This window comes from Triticum aestivum, chromosome 6A, assembly GCF_018294505.1.
Source record: "Triticum aestivum cultivar Chinese Spring chromosome 6A, IWGSC CS RefSeq v2.1, whole genome shotgun sequence".
Classification (NCBI taxonomy): domain Eukaryota; kingdom Viridiplantae; phylum Streptophyta; class Magnoliopsida; order Poales; family Poaceae; genus Triticum; species Triticum aestivum.
This window is the reverse complement of record NC_057809.1, coordinates 576,948,758-576,965,046: the sequence shown is the minus strand read 5'-3', so window position 1 is coordinate 576,965,046 and position 16,289 is coordinate 576,948,758. Positions and strand designations below refer to the sequence as shown.

Here is a 16,289-nt window from a genome sequence, read left to right as displayed (position 1 = left end):
CAAACATAATTTCTTTTGAATGATTTTTGGTGGATAAGTATGCCTAATATGCCTAATACTAAGGTATATACAAAAAAATTCATATGAGCTGGGGGGGCCATGGCCCAGGTTGGCCCCCACCAAGCTCCGCCACTGCCCGCACACCCTAGCCCTCTAACCATCCAACCACAGGTTGGATATTGAAAACATGCATCTTTTGTCTACATACATGGTGAAAATAGTATTTTCCGGCTAGGCTTCTGTCGAGTTTTGATGTTGCAGGGAAGAAAATCATATACGACCTGGTATTTTACTTCAAGAAAGATCCCTTCCAGAACATTATAAGTGGCACTGCTAATCTCAAAGCATCCTCCCGCCCAGATTAATCCCGTCATTAGGCAGCAAATCTCAATATCTGATTAGCCATACCCGATTCCCTGTTTCCCACATCTCATGATTCTTGATTGATAATTTTTTTTCCATTGGTACAACGGCTGTGTACCACGGTGGATGAATACTCATGTGCGTTGTAGACGGCAACATGCTCGTGCACTGCCACAGCGCAAGTAGCAGTCATTCCTCTGGACGGTAGACATGGCAGCCTCTCTGCCCAGTGTTGATCCAATCACGGCGAGTGTATAGTAGTATGTGCTTGAATAAGAGAACAGTGGTTGGTTTGATTATTAATAGTTTTTTTTAAAGGGACTTCCCGGCCTCTGCATCAGAATGATGCATACGGCCATCTTATTAATCAAATAAAGAAGTGCCAATAAGGTTCCAAAGTCTCCAAAAGTAATGAAAAGCAAAGAAAGCTCACATAGAGCTAAAAAGAGGCTAGAAACACCAACTAGCCATGAACAGACGCCACAACCGGCTGGCTAAAACTAGGTAGGTAAACTAAATGCCTATCCTATTACATGACCGCCATCCAAACCGGTTGAAGATATCCCGAGCTACCATCTCCCAGCGGAAGGATCCAGTAACCAAATGCTCCCTGGCCTCCGTCGGGGTGAGTAGCGACCACGAACGGATCAATGCCATAGTTCGGAATATAACCTGCAAAAAATGGATACATGATATTCTGTTAAAAACTAAATCATTTCTGCAAGTCCAGATAGTCCACAGCAAAGCACAAACTCCAACCCGAATGTGTCTCGCTAAGTCAGGCTCAATCCCATCAAGCCATGTCCCAAATAACGTGTTAACAGAATTCGGTTGAGTGATATTAAAAGCAATGTGGACCGTCTGCCAAAGCACTTTGGCCAACGGGCAATAAAAAAAAGGTGCTTGACTGTCTCATCCCGATCACAGAAACTACACCTAGTAGGTCTTGTCCAATTACGCTTTATCAAGTTGTCCTTGGTTAAAATAACTTGTTTATGCACAAACCACATAAACACTTTTATTTTCAAAGGAACTTTGACATCCCAAACATGCTTGGAGGTAGAAATGGCAAAATATTCATGATTTAAAACCGACCACCAACACCAAATACTATTGGTTTTCCTTCTTTTCTCTGATGCAAAACAAATGAAATAGCAAAATACTTTCAGGCTGTTGAAACATCATTTAAAGCAATGAACAATTAGCATAAGCGTAAATTTGCAGGGAGGAACAAGATCTCACGGTTGTAAGATAACAAGATGCCAAGAACTTCAGCTCTCAATTAAGAAAGTAGGCAATCGACTTTGTATAAACAATAATCAAGAGCTGAGAGATTATTCAATGGGGTTCTAGCAGGGCTGCTAACAGCGTGTTGTCCCCCAAATCAAATTACTCATATTGGTACCCTAAAAAAATTACTCATATTGGACCTTCTGGGCTTGCTGCATTCGCCTGGGAAATAACAAAGCGGACAGTCGAATCTTTTCTTTGAAATCTGAAGCTATTTCTAACCTTTCCATATTTGTCATAGGATGTAAAAGATAAGGTCACTGTTTACATTAGAGGAAAGGTGCTTAATTAGAGAGCATAGGACTTGCACACAAGAACTATGTCAGTTTGTACTTTGTAAAGCCATTGGAGAGCCAAACCAAATGGTTCTAGCATAAGCAGAGTGGGGAAAAAAGATGTGCTCGTCGGATTTGACCAACGACATCTAGAACAAAATCAGAGAGCAAGTCCCTATGAAAAAAAAACATGTTAAACAGGCACCTCATTTAGGTTGCAAAAGTTACACCAAGTACATATAGAGCAAAAGTAGCTGCTGTCAAGGCTGATCGACCACATATGCCAAATTAAACAGACGGCCATACAGATACATTATATGCACTAGAGAGGGCTCTAGCTAAAGAGACAGCTGGTATGATTGATACACGCCTTGCTATAGCGGTGTCTACGGTCCACATAGAATACAAGATATTCATCAAGGTTGTAGGGGCTGGCAGCGGGTTGATATAAATACCGGGATATATCAAAGACGAACTTGTCATTATGCTCGGTCCTCGGGTGGTTCTTCGTGTTGTTGATATGATAGATGCCAAACCCACGGAATTGCTGATGATGGCAACCCAGGTATATCGTGTCCGCAGAAATGGAGGGGAATGTCTCGGTAGAGATGTGCAAGCAGTGCCTTAGGCCAATAAACACCGCATACCGGCCAAGGCTCCTGACGGGGACCAGCCTCCTGCCGGCGATGTCCACCTCCAACACCTCAATGCGGCTGGTGATGCCGCGCGCCGTGAATAGCTCCTCTGGATTGTAAGCCTCAACGCCGCCGAAGCGCTCCACCATGCCGCTCCAGTACCGCACCATCAGCATCCTCCCAGCGGTGCCACTGACCAGGAACGACATTATGCGCTCGCGCCAAATGTTATCTGGGTCGGCAAAGCGGTGCTGGTCAACCACCTCCACCAGCCGAGGTAGCGGCTGCAGCTCCATAAGGTAGAGCGAACCCTCCGGCGAGCTGATGTAGCAGTGTCCTCCCAGGGACAGCAATGTGAAGAATAATAACTGTTGATGTTGGTAGTTCCTGGGGTGGGTGGACCGGCCTGGGGTCACCATCGTCCAGTGCGCATCGCCGGGTTTGGCGAAGATGATGGTGGCCAGACCGCCTCTCAGGCAGAGCAGGAGTGTGGGCGGGGAGGTGGAGTCATCAAACGCTGCGCCATTGATCGCCCTCGGAATAGTGCCCAGGGGATTCTTGAACAAAACGGTGTGGTGGTCCAGGGGGACGGCGGGAACTATGCTTGAGATTGCCGGGAACTCGGTGAGGGCGCTGGTGAGTGGGTCGAGGAGGCGGATGGTCGTGGTGGGCTTGTGGTAGAGGAGGAGGAGGCCGTAGACGTCGCAGATGTGGCAGTGGCTGGAGAGCGCCGGGGGGTCGACGCCGAGGGAGGCCGCGGTGGCCAGGTTGAGGAGGCGGCGGTGCGGCTCGGCGTCAGGGATGATGGAGAGCACCATCCAGTTGCGGGGGCGGAAGCGGCTGTGCAGGAGGCCTGCTGTCCGCGGGTCGGCGGTGAGTCCGCGCCACGGGCTGCACACGGCGCGGAAGCGGAGGTACTCGGCCACGTCGAGGGAGAGCAGCCGGCCGGAGATCTCCTCGACGAGGTCTACAGGGAGCAGGTTGGCCCAATCCCTCCATTGTGCGAGGAGGCTAAGCCGCCGGCGCCGCGCTCGCGTCATCATCCCGTGAGATCCGTCCCCATCGGATCCCGCAGCCACAGGGGGGACGGCGAGGCTACGGCGCAGCGTCGATTGCCTCGTCATCTAGACTGCAGGCATGAGAAATGGATTTGGTGAGGGGGGGTCGGGCGTCGGGCGTCGGCGCAGAGGTTTGGCGGCGGGGTTCGACGAAAGGGGAGGAGGCAGTGTGCGAGCGTTGCGAGTGGCCGTGGGCTTCTCGAATTGAACATTGTAGACGGCCTTGTAGGCCCAAGGATCTAGGTAACAGACCACTGTCAAACAAGTTGTCAGTGAAGCGTGATGTTGGATGTGTTGAAAAACAGCATGGGTCTCACGGGAGTCAATGTGTCATCCGAAGCGTGATGGTGGATTGGGTTTTAGGGACATCGAACTTTGTAATCTCGCCCTCCTTGCACGGCAAGCTTGGCGAGTTCTCCCTGATCCATCATCTCTCAGCGCGAGGATTTTCAAGGCGGTGTATTTCCCTCAAGATTCAGTATTGCATGCGGAACTTAGACCTCGCCCTTTAGTGTGAGGGACGTGATGCTCTGAAACCTGGGATTATTCGGCGGATCGGTAACAGGGTTGATACTAGTTTTCTTGGAGACAATTGGATCCCTAGCTAGGGATTTCGGGTTGCGGCATGTATGTGCTTTATCAGCTAATCCACCGCAAAGGGTTAGTGATCTGATCGATTCTGCTGGCTGCTCATGGAACCATCAGGTAGTTTGAGCTCATCTTCTTCCCATGGATGTCAAGGCGGCGGTGTGTTTTGATTTTCGGCCGAAAAAAAAAACAGATTTCGGCCGAATTTCGGCCATCTTGGTCTACGGCGAAATCTACCTTTCGGCCGAAATTGGTCAAATTTCAGTTAAATTTTGGTCAAATTTCGGCCAATTTATAAAAAAAAGTGCTGAAATTCGGCCATCTCAGCCTGGGGTGAAAAAAAAAATCTCAAACCGAAAATCAAAACACAGGCGGTGCTGAACATTCTCTTGAGCACAGTTAAAGATTCACTGGAAGTACAAAACACCTCTAGGATAATAAAAATTACATCAAGGTCCATGGACCACCGAATGACCATTGCCACCGCCAGAACGAGCCGCCGACGCGCCGCTGTCTTCGCTCCCTTATCGGAGCCGGCCTGACCTTGTCGATGACAGCCGGGAAGTCTTTGTGCGCACGTGCCAGGAAGTCACCCTTGAGGACCAGCGCCCGGGAACCGCAGTCATCGCCGTTGAATCCTTGAATAGATATGAAGAACTTGACACCTATCTACTAGTCGGATTCGACACACCAGAAATCCCCTCCCCGCCACCAGCCGCCGGAGCGGCAGCAGAGAGAAGGCGAATCGACGGACTCACCGGTGAAGATCAAGAGGAGGAAGGCTTTCCCTAGTTGCCTTGCAAGAGGGGAAAGAAAAGCTAGGTATAACAAGATTTGATATTTTCAACGTTGACCCACAAATTTTCTCCCGCATCCGTCCACAGACAAATGGGGACAGTCCACGGACATGAATGCGGGAGCCAGCCATCCAAACCTAATCACTCATCTTGACTGCTCGTCTGCACTTCGAACATCGCCGCTCCCCGTGCTTCCCTCCGCTCGCCCGCTCGCCTTGTCGCCCGGTCCCTTCCCCTCCTTTCTCCATCGACCGTCCGCCCCGAAACGCTTTCCATTGACCAGCTGGATGCATGGATCACCCGCATCAGCCGCCCGCTGTGAAAATAGGACATTGCAACCCATTTAAACCCACATTCTTGTTCGTTTAAAGACATAAAAACTATTTATCATTTGAACAAAACAATCGTTACCGTTTTGTTGTAATTGTAGGCCTCTTACTTCTTGTTTTGTTGTACTTGCATAACTCAAGACAAAGAGGATTGGTAGTATTATGTCCATTTTGTTGAAAACATGAGGTCAAATAAAGAAGGTTGCAGTTGAAGGGCAAAACGAAGTTATTCTTGTGTATCTTTCATGTAAGACTTTGTTTTGTAATTTCGCAAATTTGAAATTATTTTCTGAGACATAATATTGTGAGACTTGATTGAGCTATTTGTGTTATTTTTTTGCCATACATGATATGACACTTAGATTATGCAGATTTTTTTTGAAGTGTGCACACCCTCCAGTTTTTTTTCTGGGTCCGCCACTGTTGTATTGTGTAGTGGCATTCTTTTTGTATATGTATTTTTCTTATGTGAAGTTTCTTAAGCATTTACGAAGTGGTTTGGCTAGAAGAATACCATGGGTTAATCAGTCTCTCTCTCGTGTTGCACATCCAAATTACACGGGTTTGAGAGTCGGCTATGAGGCAAAAGTATATGTGCACGAGGATAGAAGTCACGCACCGGAGATGTTTTGCGGGCGCCGTCGACTATCGAGTGCCAGAGGTGACGCCATGGCACGGACCGACTAGGAGGTGGCGAATGATGTCTGCCGGTGGAGAGAGATGGTGAATGACAGGTGAATTCTTTTGTTTGCGCACTGCAGCCACGTACCCGTGAGCTAGGCTGAACTCGTTTAGCATATATTGCTTAGTCTTTTAGTAGTTACCACAAGGTTGGGTCCTGAAGGGAACGTCTGAGAAGCTCGGGCACGATGGCACGAATCAGAAGCTTTTTTTTTCGAAAGAGACTGCAATCGCGGGTTGGGCCTTAGCCCATCCGTGACACCATTCTTCCTCGATCGCAGGCCACAGTACACATAACGGTGACCCCTCAAAAGAAAAACATAACGGTGATCCCTACCACGCCGCCCACCCTAGCAGGGTTTCGTCATCAGATAGGAAAGTCCTCCTGTTCCTTTTCTTTCCTTTATTAGGTGGAGCTCTTACAAAGTCAGCGCATGATCAGAATTCGTGGTCGAATTTAACCTTTTTGGTTAGAAAATATATCAAAATTGCCTCAGTCCCTTGAAAGTATATAGTCAAATTTGTGGGGCTTTTTTGTCCAAAGTATAAAAACTGTATAATCAAAATTGCATCCTTTTGTGGGCAAGTACAAAAATTGTACAATCAAAATTGCGTCTTTCTTTGGGAAGTATGAAAATTGTGTCTATGTTTGTGGAGAATATTAAAACTGCACCTGTGATGAGACTAATATAAGAAATCAACTATGATTTGTTTCCGTATCAAATGTAGGAGGACAATCAAGTTGACAGGCTCAGTAAGTTGCCTGATGACGTTTTGCTCAACATTGTGGAGCGACTTGACATCGCTGATGCTGCACGAGCCACCATCCTCTCCAGACGCTGGAAGCAGATCCCTGCTATACTCTCAAAGATTGCTATAATGGTTGCTTCTTTTCAACCCAAGCATGAAGGTAGGAAGTTAACCTCAGATGATATAGTTCGGGCCAATACCAACGTGCTGGAAGCAGCCAGGAGCATACTGGAAAAGAGGGCTGGAAGTCCACACACCATTCACCTGTTGCGCATGCAATTCTACTTGGGAGACGAGTCCACTTTCATTGGTCAGACTGTTGCCAACACCATAGCAACACACAAGGTTGCTTCAGTTGAGTTTACAATCTTGACCAAGGTGCGCACAAATTTTACCAATAATGACCTGCTCACTCATGGGAGGCAGATCATGTCATTCCTTGATTCGTGTCCAAACGCATTTGGTGGTCTTGCACGCCTCACGCTAGAGAATTTGAGGTTAGGAGAATCAGGCTTTCCCAAAATTTTCAGTATATGCAAGCAACTCGAGTTCCTCTGCCTCTACCACTGTGATATGGGCATTGAGTCTTTGCTGGAAGTGGAACACCCACAACTCAGTGAACTGGTGATTGCCCGTAGCGTGCTTATTAAGAGGGTTGATCTGAAGTGGGTACCAAAACTCACAGTATTGAAATTTAATATATTTCGATCTCAAGATGACCCCTTCTGTCTTGGCTATGTCCCACTGCTCCAGACTGTGAGCATCATTAATACTGGTTTTTCTTGGCACAAGATGCTCAAGATAAGTGAGTTGCTGGGTAAAACCGCCATAAGCAACCTGCATTTGAACTTCAAAAGTGAAAAGGTTAGTGAAGGTTCTCAATGTTGTAAGTGATGTGCGTAAGTTTTGGTGTCCGTGGTGGGTGGAGGTTATAATCATTATTTTTGGTTAACATAATTCTGCATTTCCCCCCTCTTGTGCAGATTTGGGTCAAGCCAGAAGGTCGAAGACAATTGTTACCAGTGCTGCACAAGCTAAGGCTTGTGAATTTGATTAACATTTCTGAAGAATGCGATCTAACTTGGATAATGTTCATACTTCAAGGTGCACCCACCCTTAAGGAACTACGCATCTTGGTGAATTCTTGTGCCGATTATTCGATTCTCATTTTTATTATCTCACTTTGAAGTTCAAACCTGCTGGGTCCAGTTAAGAATCTCTGACCTGACCAAATGCAGGTGCGGGACCATTTATGTGAAATGGTAACGGGGGAGCGGAGAAAAAAGTATGCCTTTAGCAAGGAGAAGGACAAGGGACTAGAGTGGGAACCATCTGCATCTGATTTCAAGCACCACAACCTTGCCGAACTCAGAATCTATGGGAGGTTTGAAGCAGAAGAAAATATCGTGCGCTTTGCCAGGAATGTGATGGAAGCAGCGGTGAATCTCGAGGACATAAAACTTTATAAGAGTCCAGTGTGTGAGAATTGCAAACGCATGCTCCAGGAGTGGACGTTGAAGGAGAAGTCGTTGCTTAGCTACAAACTCAGCAAGGGGATGCTGTCTTCGCTCGTCCGGATTCAGTTCCCAAGTTTAGGGAATTTTTTTACTTGGCCAAAGCACTGCGCTTGAGCTGCAAGCTGCGGGTTTTTTTTTTCTTGAGGGGCTGCAAGCTGCAGTTGACAGGAGTTGTTGTATGCATCGATTAATTGTCACTTAGTCAATCTTTTCAATTATCTGTGTTTTGAGATTGTACTGAGTCGAGGAGGATAAGGAGTAACTCTTGACATTAGTGTGAAGTATTTTGGCAAATGAAAGTTTCGGATGTGTTATTCGTGGCAAATGCTTGCTCCTTGTTTTTGTTGTGAAATCGCTAACATTACCGATGACATCTCCAATGCCGGCTCCCAAAACAGACATAGTATTTATCCACGACTTTGACGCTTCCACGGACACCGATATGGAGCTGCACTTGCCCAAAACCTCTGTCAGCAATACAAACGAAAATTACCCCAAACCTCCGTCTGCAATACAAACAAAAATTAAACTAGAGACGGACAAATATCATGCAGACCTACATAAAATCCAATATGATTTACATAAACTGGACAGTATTTCGTATGTTGAACTATAAAACTTAAAAACCCTAAAGCAGACGTACTCATGCAACATACAAAATTTGAGATAATTTACATGAACCGTTCGGTATTTCGTCTGTTCAACTAAAACTTAACAAAAACCTAAAGTAATTTGTAGCGGGCAGTGACCTCGTATGCCTGGCCGGCGGCACCTTTGTTGCCGTCCGTGCAATCATCAGAGTTGGAACTGCCGTCGAGGCCTTTCTAGCGGCGGAAGGGCGCGGGGGCGCGACAGCCTTGCCTGGTCACCGCCTGGTGCTCATCGGGGAGCCACTCGGCTTCCTCCTGGGCCTTGTGCGCGTCCGCGTCGGCCAACGCCGACCCTGACTGGGGAGCCCTGCCCTTCCCCTTGCCGGAGGTAAGGCGGTGTCGCTCAGCGACGATTCCTCCTCTATCTTGGTAAGCTCCCATCGACGTGGCGTAGGCGCCGCACAGACGTCTCTGTGGTGGTGACGGACCGGTCTCGGGCCCATGCCTCCGCTAGGACGGGGTCCGCACTAACCGAGGCCGGCGTGACGTCGGACTTCGCGAATGCCGCACCCTCCTCTGCCAATGTCGTGCTCCGCAAAGACGGGTAGCTGCCGGGACGACCAATAATTAGTGGAGGAGGCGCCCGCGCACCTTCACGATGGGCACCTCCTCCTTCACGGCCTTGTCACACAAGACGCAACGCGACCGTAACGTTGGTTGGTTGACGCGGTTGTACCGGCTGTGCGGTGGCAACGCCGGCTCACCCTTCACGCATCGTTCTATTTGGACATCGCGGTTGCGCTGGGGAGAGATCCTGCTTGACGCGCCGGGCAAGCGGTGATGCTAGCTCCACCTTGAGACGGTGGAGGGGCGGCGCGAGACCGCGATCCTTGAGTGACCACTCAATGAGGAGCGCCAAGTGAGGCTAGTATTCCTCCTCCTTGTCGGATGAGAGGATGATCTCCTCCTTCGTTGAGGAGCCGGGAAATGTGGAGAACGATGGCCCCAGAGAGCTATGGCGGTCGGGCCATGATCCGGATTTGGAAGAAACCAATCAAGGCACGGGAGGAACCAGGACTTGGTCATCACCGCGGAGAAGAGAGGAGCTATAACGGCGGTGAGCTAAGAGGAAGGGAGTGGCGGTGAGAAGAGAGGAAAGAATAGAAGATATGATGTGGATGGGGCTGGAGCAGTGCTTAAATAGCCGCGCCAAGCGAATGGACGGGCAGTCGACTTCAATGTGGCGCACCGGCTGACGTAGCCTTCTCGGTCGTCGCCGCGTCGATATTAAAGCAACACCGACCGCTCGTCCGGTCGTGTCGCTCTGGACGGCATCAATGTCGTCAAGTCACGTCTGCTCTGGAGCGGCTTGACCGACATGAATGCACGACACCCGTTTCACGCTGAGAGGATTTGGGTGGATCCAACACGTACATGGCCAATGTGCTGCAAACCTCCTCTTACTTTGCGAGAATTCGAACACACAATGGATGCCTTGTATTGCCTGGACACGTCCATCCGGACGTTTGCGGGCGTTCAAGGTCGGTATTGGAGATGCCCTTTTAGCGATATGGAGGTGGACCCTGCTGGTCATTGTGTCGTCGTGGAGGTCAAACTTTGCGCTTCGTTTCGCTCATGCTAGGAAAATTCACTAACCCGAGGAGAGAAAAAACCGACTAAGGGCGTCTCCAACGGCGACCCGCAAACTGCCTGCATCCGTTCGGACCGTGTTGTCCGAACTGTGGAAGCTATCCAATACGGTACTGTATCGGTCCGTGGCGTGGTCCGAACGTGTTTTCTCCCGTAAATCAAAGATAAACGTGGGGAACTTTGCGGGAGTCCGGACACGCGAAACATCGCTCTCTGCCCCCTGGCCCACCTAAAAGGAAGGCTGAGCCCACGCTTTTGGAGCATCCAGCATTGTTTCTGTGCCAAAATTCCCCACTATCTTCTTCCATCCCCGCCACTCTCCATTCAATTCCCGCTCTTTTCTCCCACCCTCTCCTTTCTTATGCCGCTGACGCATGGAACCACTAGAGAACCTATCGGAGATGGAGCCAGTGGAGGTGCTGGAGGATCCGACCATCACACTTGTCCGGAAGATCAGCTCGGCTACGGGGCAAAAAATCGTCGCATCAAAGCGAGGGCCGTAAAGAAGGAGACGCTCAAGAAGAGGTTGGCCGTCGGTGGGCCTGGTGGTGACGTTGGTCGTGGCGGCCGTGGCAGACGCCGCTAGACGGGCGCACCCACAGTACAGACGGTGCTATTGCCGGAGCCTTACAAGTCTCCGTACTACTACGCCGCCAAGCAGCTCGAAACCTCGTCGGTACGGTCCTTACATCATCGACGTTAACGCGGCGCCACGCTCCTCGAAGTATTTTTCGCCGCAGCTCGTCCGGGCGTGAACAGCGGGTGGGGAGCAGATGGGTGCCCGCACGCTGTTCACTGTAATGCCTAGAGTGGGGGAGCTGGCGTATGATGCCGGGGACAGGGAGATGCTCGACATCATGCACGACGGAGGCGAGGGAGGAGAAGGGAGCTATGAGGACGGGCAGGTGGAAGACACCGATCGCACCCAGTCTGAAAACTACCAGCAGCAGCAATCCTACACCTAGATGGCCACGCAGTAGTCCTACACCCAGGCTGGCGATGGTACACAGCAACAACAGCATTGGGCCGCTGGAGAGCAACTAATGGAGAGGAAGGGGAGGAGGAGAACTGCGAGAACGATGATCGGGATGATACAAGGGGCGATCCGAGGAAGAAGGCACCGAGGAAGAAACCAATGACCCTACCGACCCAACCCAAGAACCGTCGAAGAAGGTTAGAAGAAATTTACGGGGGAAGAAACGGGAGGAGGAGAGGGCGAAGCGAGAAGGTGCGGCGACCAAGCTGACAGAGAGGTTCGAGAACATCTTGGCGAAGAAGAGGGAGGCATGCGTGAAGCGCTCCGACATCAAGGAGGAGAAGAAGGCGGAGAGGTTCAAATTCTTGATCGAGGCGACGGAGAAGAAGCTCAAGCTCAAAGAGAGGAGGGACATGATCAAAGAGGGGAAGGCCGCCCTCGAGGAAAAGAAGGTAAAGATCGCCGCCAATGCGGAGGACGCCAAGATATTGACCTTGAATGTGGACTCTTTGGATGCCGACGCAAGAATGGTCGTGCAATCCATCCGCTACCAGATGCTGCAACGGCAGAAAGATCAGTTGGCAGCGGCAGAAAATGAGGACGCAGTAGAGGCGAATGCGAATGAGGATACAGAGGCTGTCTACGCGGCGGCGGCGACACCTTGATCGAGGAGCACACGGTTGAGATTGTCGGTCCGGCATGGCAGAAATGCACATACACTGCCCTGCCGGACTGGTGTTCTTTTGGATTCGGGTATGTAAAAACTAAACATGCTTGCCTCTATTCTGTTATGATCGAACATGTGATCCGGACGCGCTGTATGGATCACAGCAGATTTGAATTTACGGGTCGCCAACCGAGGTTCGTCTTTTCTATGTTTTCCTCTACTGCGCTGGTGCTGTGCCCTCTCGTGCGTCGTTGCGCCACTCATCCTCAATCTGGGAGTGAGGGCGACGCTTGGCAGCGCGGTGGCCAGGCGGCATCACCGAGAGACAAAAGAAGGTGAAGATCGCCGCCAATGCGGAGGACGCCAAGATATTGACCTTGAATGTGGACTCTTTGGATGCCGACGCAAGAATGGTCTTGCAATCCGTCTGCTACTAGATGCTGCAACGGCAGAAAGATCAGTTGGCGGCGGCAGAAAATGAGGACGCAGTGGAGGCGAACGCGAAGGAGGACACGGAGGCTGTCTAGGCGATGTATGGGATGCCGTAAAAGAGGGATCAGCACGCAAGAGATAACAGCCTATCCACACGAACTGCTTGCCGCAGCAAACTGTGATCGGATTGTTTATCAACTCTTGGCACAGAAAATGCATGGTGTTGGTGTTGGTTTCAGCCAACCAACCAAACAAAACCAAGCCAATATATAACAAAGAGGAACATAAGAACCCGCATGCTACAGTCGAGGAAGTTCGTATTCTATTATACATGTATCTTGCTCAACCTGATGATACAGTCAGGAGAGATCCCAATGACACAGCCCAAGGCAAGGCACCCCCTATTCCTAGTCCTGAAGATCCTGCTTCTCCACAGCGTTAGACTCCCCAGCGTTCCCCTGGACAGTCACTTGATTCTCGGCAGATTGCGCCTCCACATCTTGGGCACTGTTGGCTTGCTGCTGCGCTCCTCCACTGTTGACTCCCTAGCGTTCCCATGCGCATTCACTTGATCCTCGGCAGACGGCGCTTTGACATCTTGGGCACTGTTGACTTGCATTCTTTCCCCTGCGTGCTTGACCCGCGCTACATTATCTCAGATGCAGAAGCCTCACCCTCTCATCAAACCATGCCTGCCACACCTGCATTCTTTCCCGTGCACGCCTGACCCGCGCTCTCAAGTTTCTTTGCTCTCTTATTAACCGGTCAGCCACTGTTTCCAACTCCTGGTGCCTTGCAAACACTGGATCTTCCAAATCAAAGCGAATCAGGTATAACGCAAACTCGTGCACCTCGTCACAGTAATCATCCAGAACTTCTGCATACGCACCCATCTGTTCGGCCCACCGAGTGATCCCCTCGAGGTGAGCCTCGGAGACACGGACATGGTCAGACCTTTCAGCAGTCCGAAGCTGGGTCAACAACAGTGCGGCGTGTGCCAGCATGTCGAGACCATGTGCTTCATATCGCTGTGAGTTAGCCAAAGTACACTGAATTCTCTGCAGCCGATCAGGACCATAATCTGCCAGGAAATAAGTTTGTAATAAAAGAGCTGTCAAAAAGGTAATAACAGCACATCACAGATGCAGGTAGAAACAGAAAGGTGCTACCAACAGCATAAAATTATTGTATTGCAAAGGAGCAACAATGTCGGTGAGTCTCCTGGATAGTATGTTTTTCTGGAGGACATTCTGAGCTAATATCTTAAGAATGATGCAATTTTGACCACATTAGATGACATCTAAGGTTTTTGTTTAAAGAGATCCCGAGTAGAGACAAAGCTCTAGGACCTACTCCCTCCGTTCCTAAATATTTGTTTTTCTAGAGATTTCAAATGGTCACCACATACGGATGTATATAGACATATTTTAAAGTGTAGATTCACTCATTTTGCTCCGTATGTAGTTACCATTTGAAACCTCTAGAAAGACAAATATTTAGGAACGGAGGGAGTATAACTTTGGTACAGTGGACTGTCTGGTTAGTTTAACTCGGTTTTCTTTGCTAGAAGAGATCAGCATTAATGTGGACTTTTGTTCTTTTTAACTATGCTCAGTCACTCCTTTTCTTCCAGACAACAAAGTGTAATGTATAGTTAATAATTTAGAACTTGGAAAATGTCGACCCAAGACAATGACTTCAGAACCAGATCCATCCTCAAACTAAAGAGTTTATACATACCATGGTCATCATACATTGGCACATGATTCTCTGCATACTGAGCCAGCTCCTGGGGATTCTCAGCGAATAACTGTCCCGTCAGAACATCTTCATCTGCATTAGTATCAATCAGAAATCCAGTTTAATCCAAAGAGAATTGGAGACAGCAAGTACAGAGAAACATAATGCTTTAGGTCTAGTCACTCTTTTTTCTTTTAGACGACAAAGACATTTACTCGAGTAACATAATTCAAAACTTGGAAAATGTCTGACCTAAGATAATGCAGGTACAAACAGTATAAAATTATTGTGTTGCAAAGAAGCAACAATGTCGGATTATCATGAGGTAATATCCCTATACATAGAGCATTATATTTCAAAACTCAGTTTAATCCAAAGAGAACTGGAGACTACCAGTACAGAAAAACATAATGCTCGCTCTAGGTATAGTCACTCGTTTTCTTTTAGACAACACAGCAATTTACTCAAGTAAGATGATTCAGAATTTGGAAAATGTTTGACCTAAGACAGTGATTTCAGATTCAGGAACAAATCCATACTCAAACTATACAAGGGTTTGCACGTACCAAGTTCGTCAAAGGCTGGCACATGATCTTCTGCATTCTGTGACAGGTGCTTGAAATCATCATCACCTGCATCGTTATCAAACAGAAATCAAAGACATGTAGAAAATATTTTGATGCACCATGGGAAACAACAAAATATAAGTTCTCAGGTGCCCAAGTTGCATTTTCAGCAATAGACAAACAATCAACAAAGGTCGGGAAAGATTTAAGCAATAATAAGAAGCACCAAAGAACTCATTAAACTATAAACGAATGTTTAAATGTAAACTCATTCTGAGGTTCATCCTCCAGGGGCTTGTCATCATCGGTTGCATCTCCAGGAATCCTAGCGCGGACGGGTGCGTGTGGACGGCGGCTTTGGGCGCGCCCTGGCCATGTGCCACTGTACCGCTCGGTGAAAAGTTCTCTCTCATTTTGGGGGCACGGTGAAAATTTTCTTACCGAGGTGGAAGACGAGGGCTTGCCGTTTCACGGTGGGCTGGGCTGGCGCGGTGAAAGAGAGAGGGAGGGTAAAGTGGGCTGGGCCGCTCTGGATCCTCCCTCTCTCTCTCTCTCTCTCTCTCTCTCTCTCTCTCTCTCTCTCTGTATTTCTTTTCTTTTCTATTAAAAATAGAGAAAAATGCAAAAGAGAGAGAGAGAGAGAGAGGGCTTAGTGATGAGTTTATGCATGAGACCAATTCTTATGGACTTTTTACAAAATGTGCGATCCAGGAAAAATTGTTCTGGGCATGATTGGAAAGTTTAGATTCAAACTCATTTGAATTAGGTCTAGGTTTTTTTAAGTGTCCAAAAAAAATCATTTTTTTGTTGGAGATTATTTTCGTCATGTAAGAATTTGTGAGAAAGTCTGTAGTGTGATCATTGGATTTAAATTGAAAAGGAATTTGGATAGGGCTTGAATCGAATTTGAGTGGCCAAAATAAATAAATGCAAAGAAGCTTCAATTGAATTCTGAAAAATGCCGGTTTTATGTCATTTATTTAATGGCATGATAAAAAAAATGAAAATGCAAAGCTCAACGTCTCATAGTAACTACTCCCTCCGTCTCAAAATAAGTGTCTCAACTTTGAACTAACTTTAGTATAAAGTTGTACTAGAGTTGAGACACCTATTTTGGGACGAGGAAGTACTAGTTAGATGCACATGCGTTGCTACGGGGGTAATAAAAAGAAATGTGGTGGCATTTGATCGAAAGGTGTCATGTGCAGTTTTACACCATGTCATTATTGTTGGGAATCGTTGCATGGAAAACAAAAAATATTCTACGCACATGCAATGATCTATCCATGGAGATGCATAGCAACAAGGGGGAGCCCTCATAGACCGTCAGCGGAATCATTTCACAGCGCGGTTGATGTAGTCGAACTTCTTCGCGCTTCAACCGA

At 48.2% G+C, this 16,289-nt stretch overlaps 1 protein-coding gene across 1 annotated transcript; it reads left to right on the top strand.

Annotated features, from left to right (window-relative positions):
• Nucleotides 1-5,912: 5,912 nt before the first annotated feature.
• On the top strand, nucleotides 5,913-8,397 carry LOC123129725 (uncharacterized). The gene is made up of 4 exons (XM_044549776.1): nucleotides 5,913-5,996; nucleotides 6,746-7,630; nucleotides 7,750-7,902; nucleotides 8,005-8,397. The coding sequence occupies exons 1-4, from the start codon at nucleotides 5,913-5,915 to the stop codon at nucleotides 8,395-8,397; spliced, it is 1,515 nt and encodes a 504-aa protein (XP_044405711.1).
• Nucleotides 8,398-16,289: the final 7,892 nt, after the last annotated feature.

Bases quoted from the DNA above. Each gene is read 5' to 3' on its own strand.
- LOC123129725 (XM_044549776.1), top strand. From the start codon at position 5,913: ATGAGGCAAAAGTATATGTGCACGAGGATAGAAGTCACGCACCGGAGA. The intron at 5,997-6,745 runs GTGACGCCATGG...TATCAAATGTAG, and splicing joins TCGACTATCGAGTGCCAGAG to GAGGACAATCAAGTTGACAG. The intron at 7,631-7,749 runs GTTAGTGAAGGT...CCTCTTGTGCAG, and splicing joins TGAACTTCAAAAGTGAAAAG to ATTTGGGTCAAGCCAGAAGG.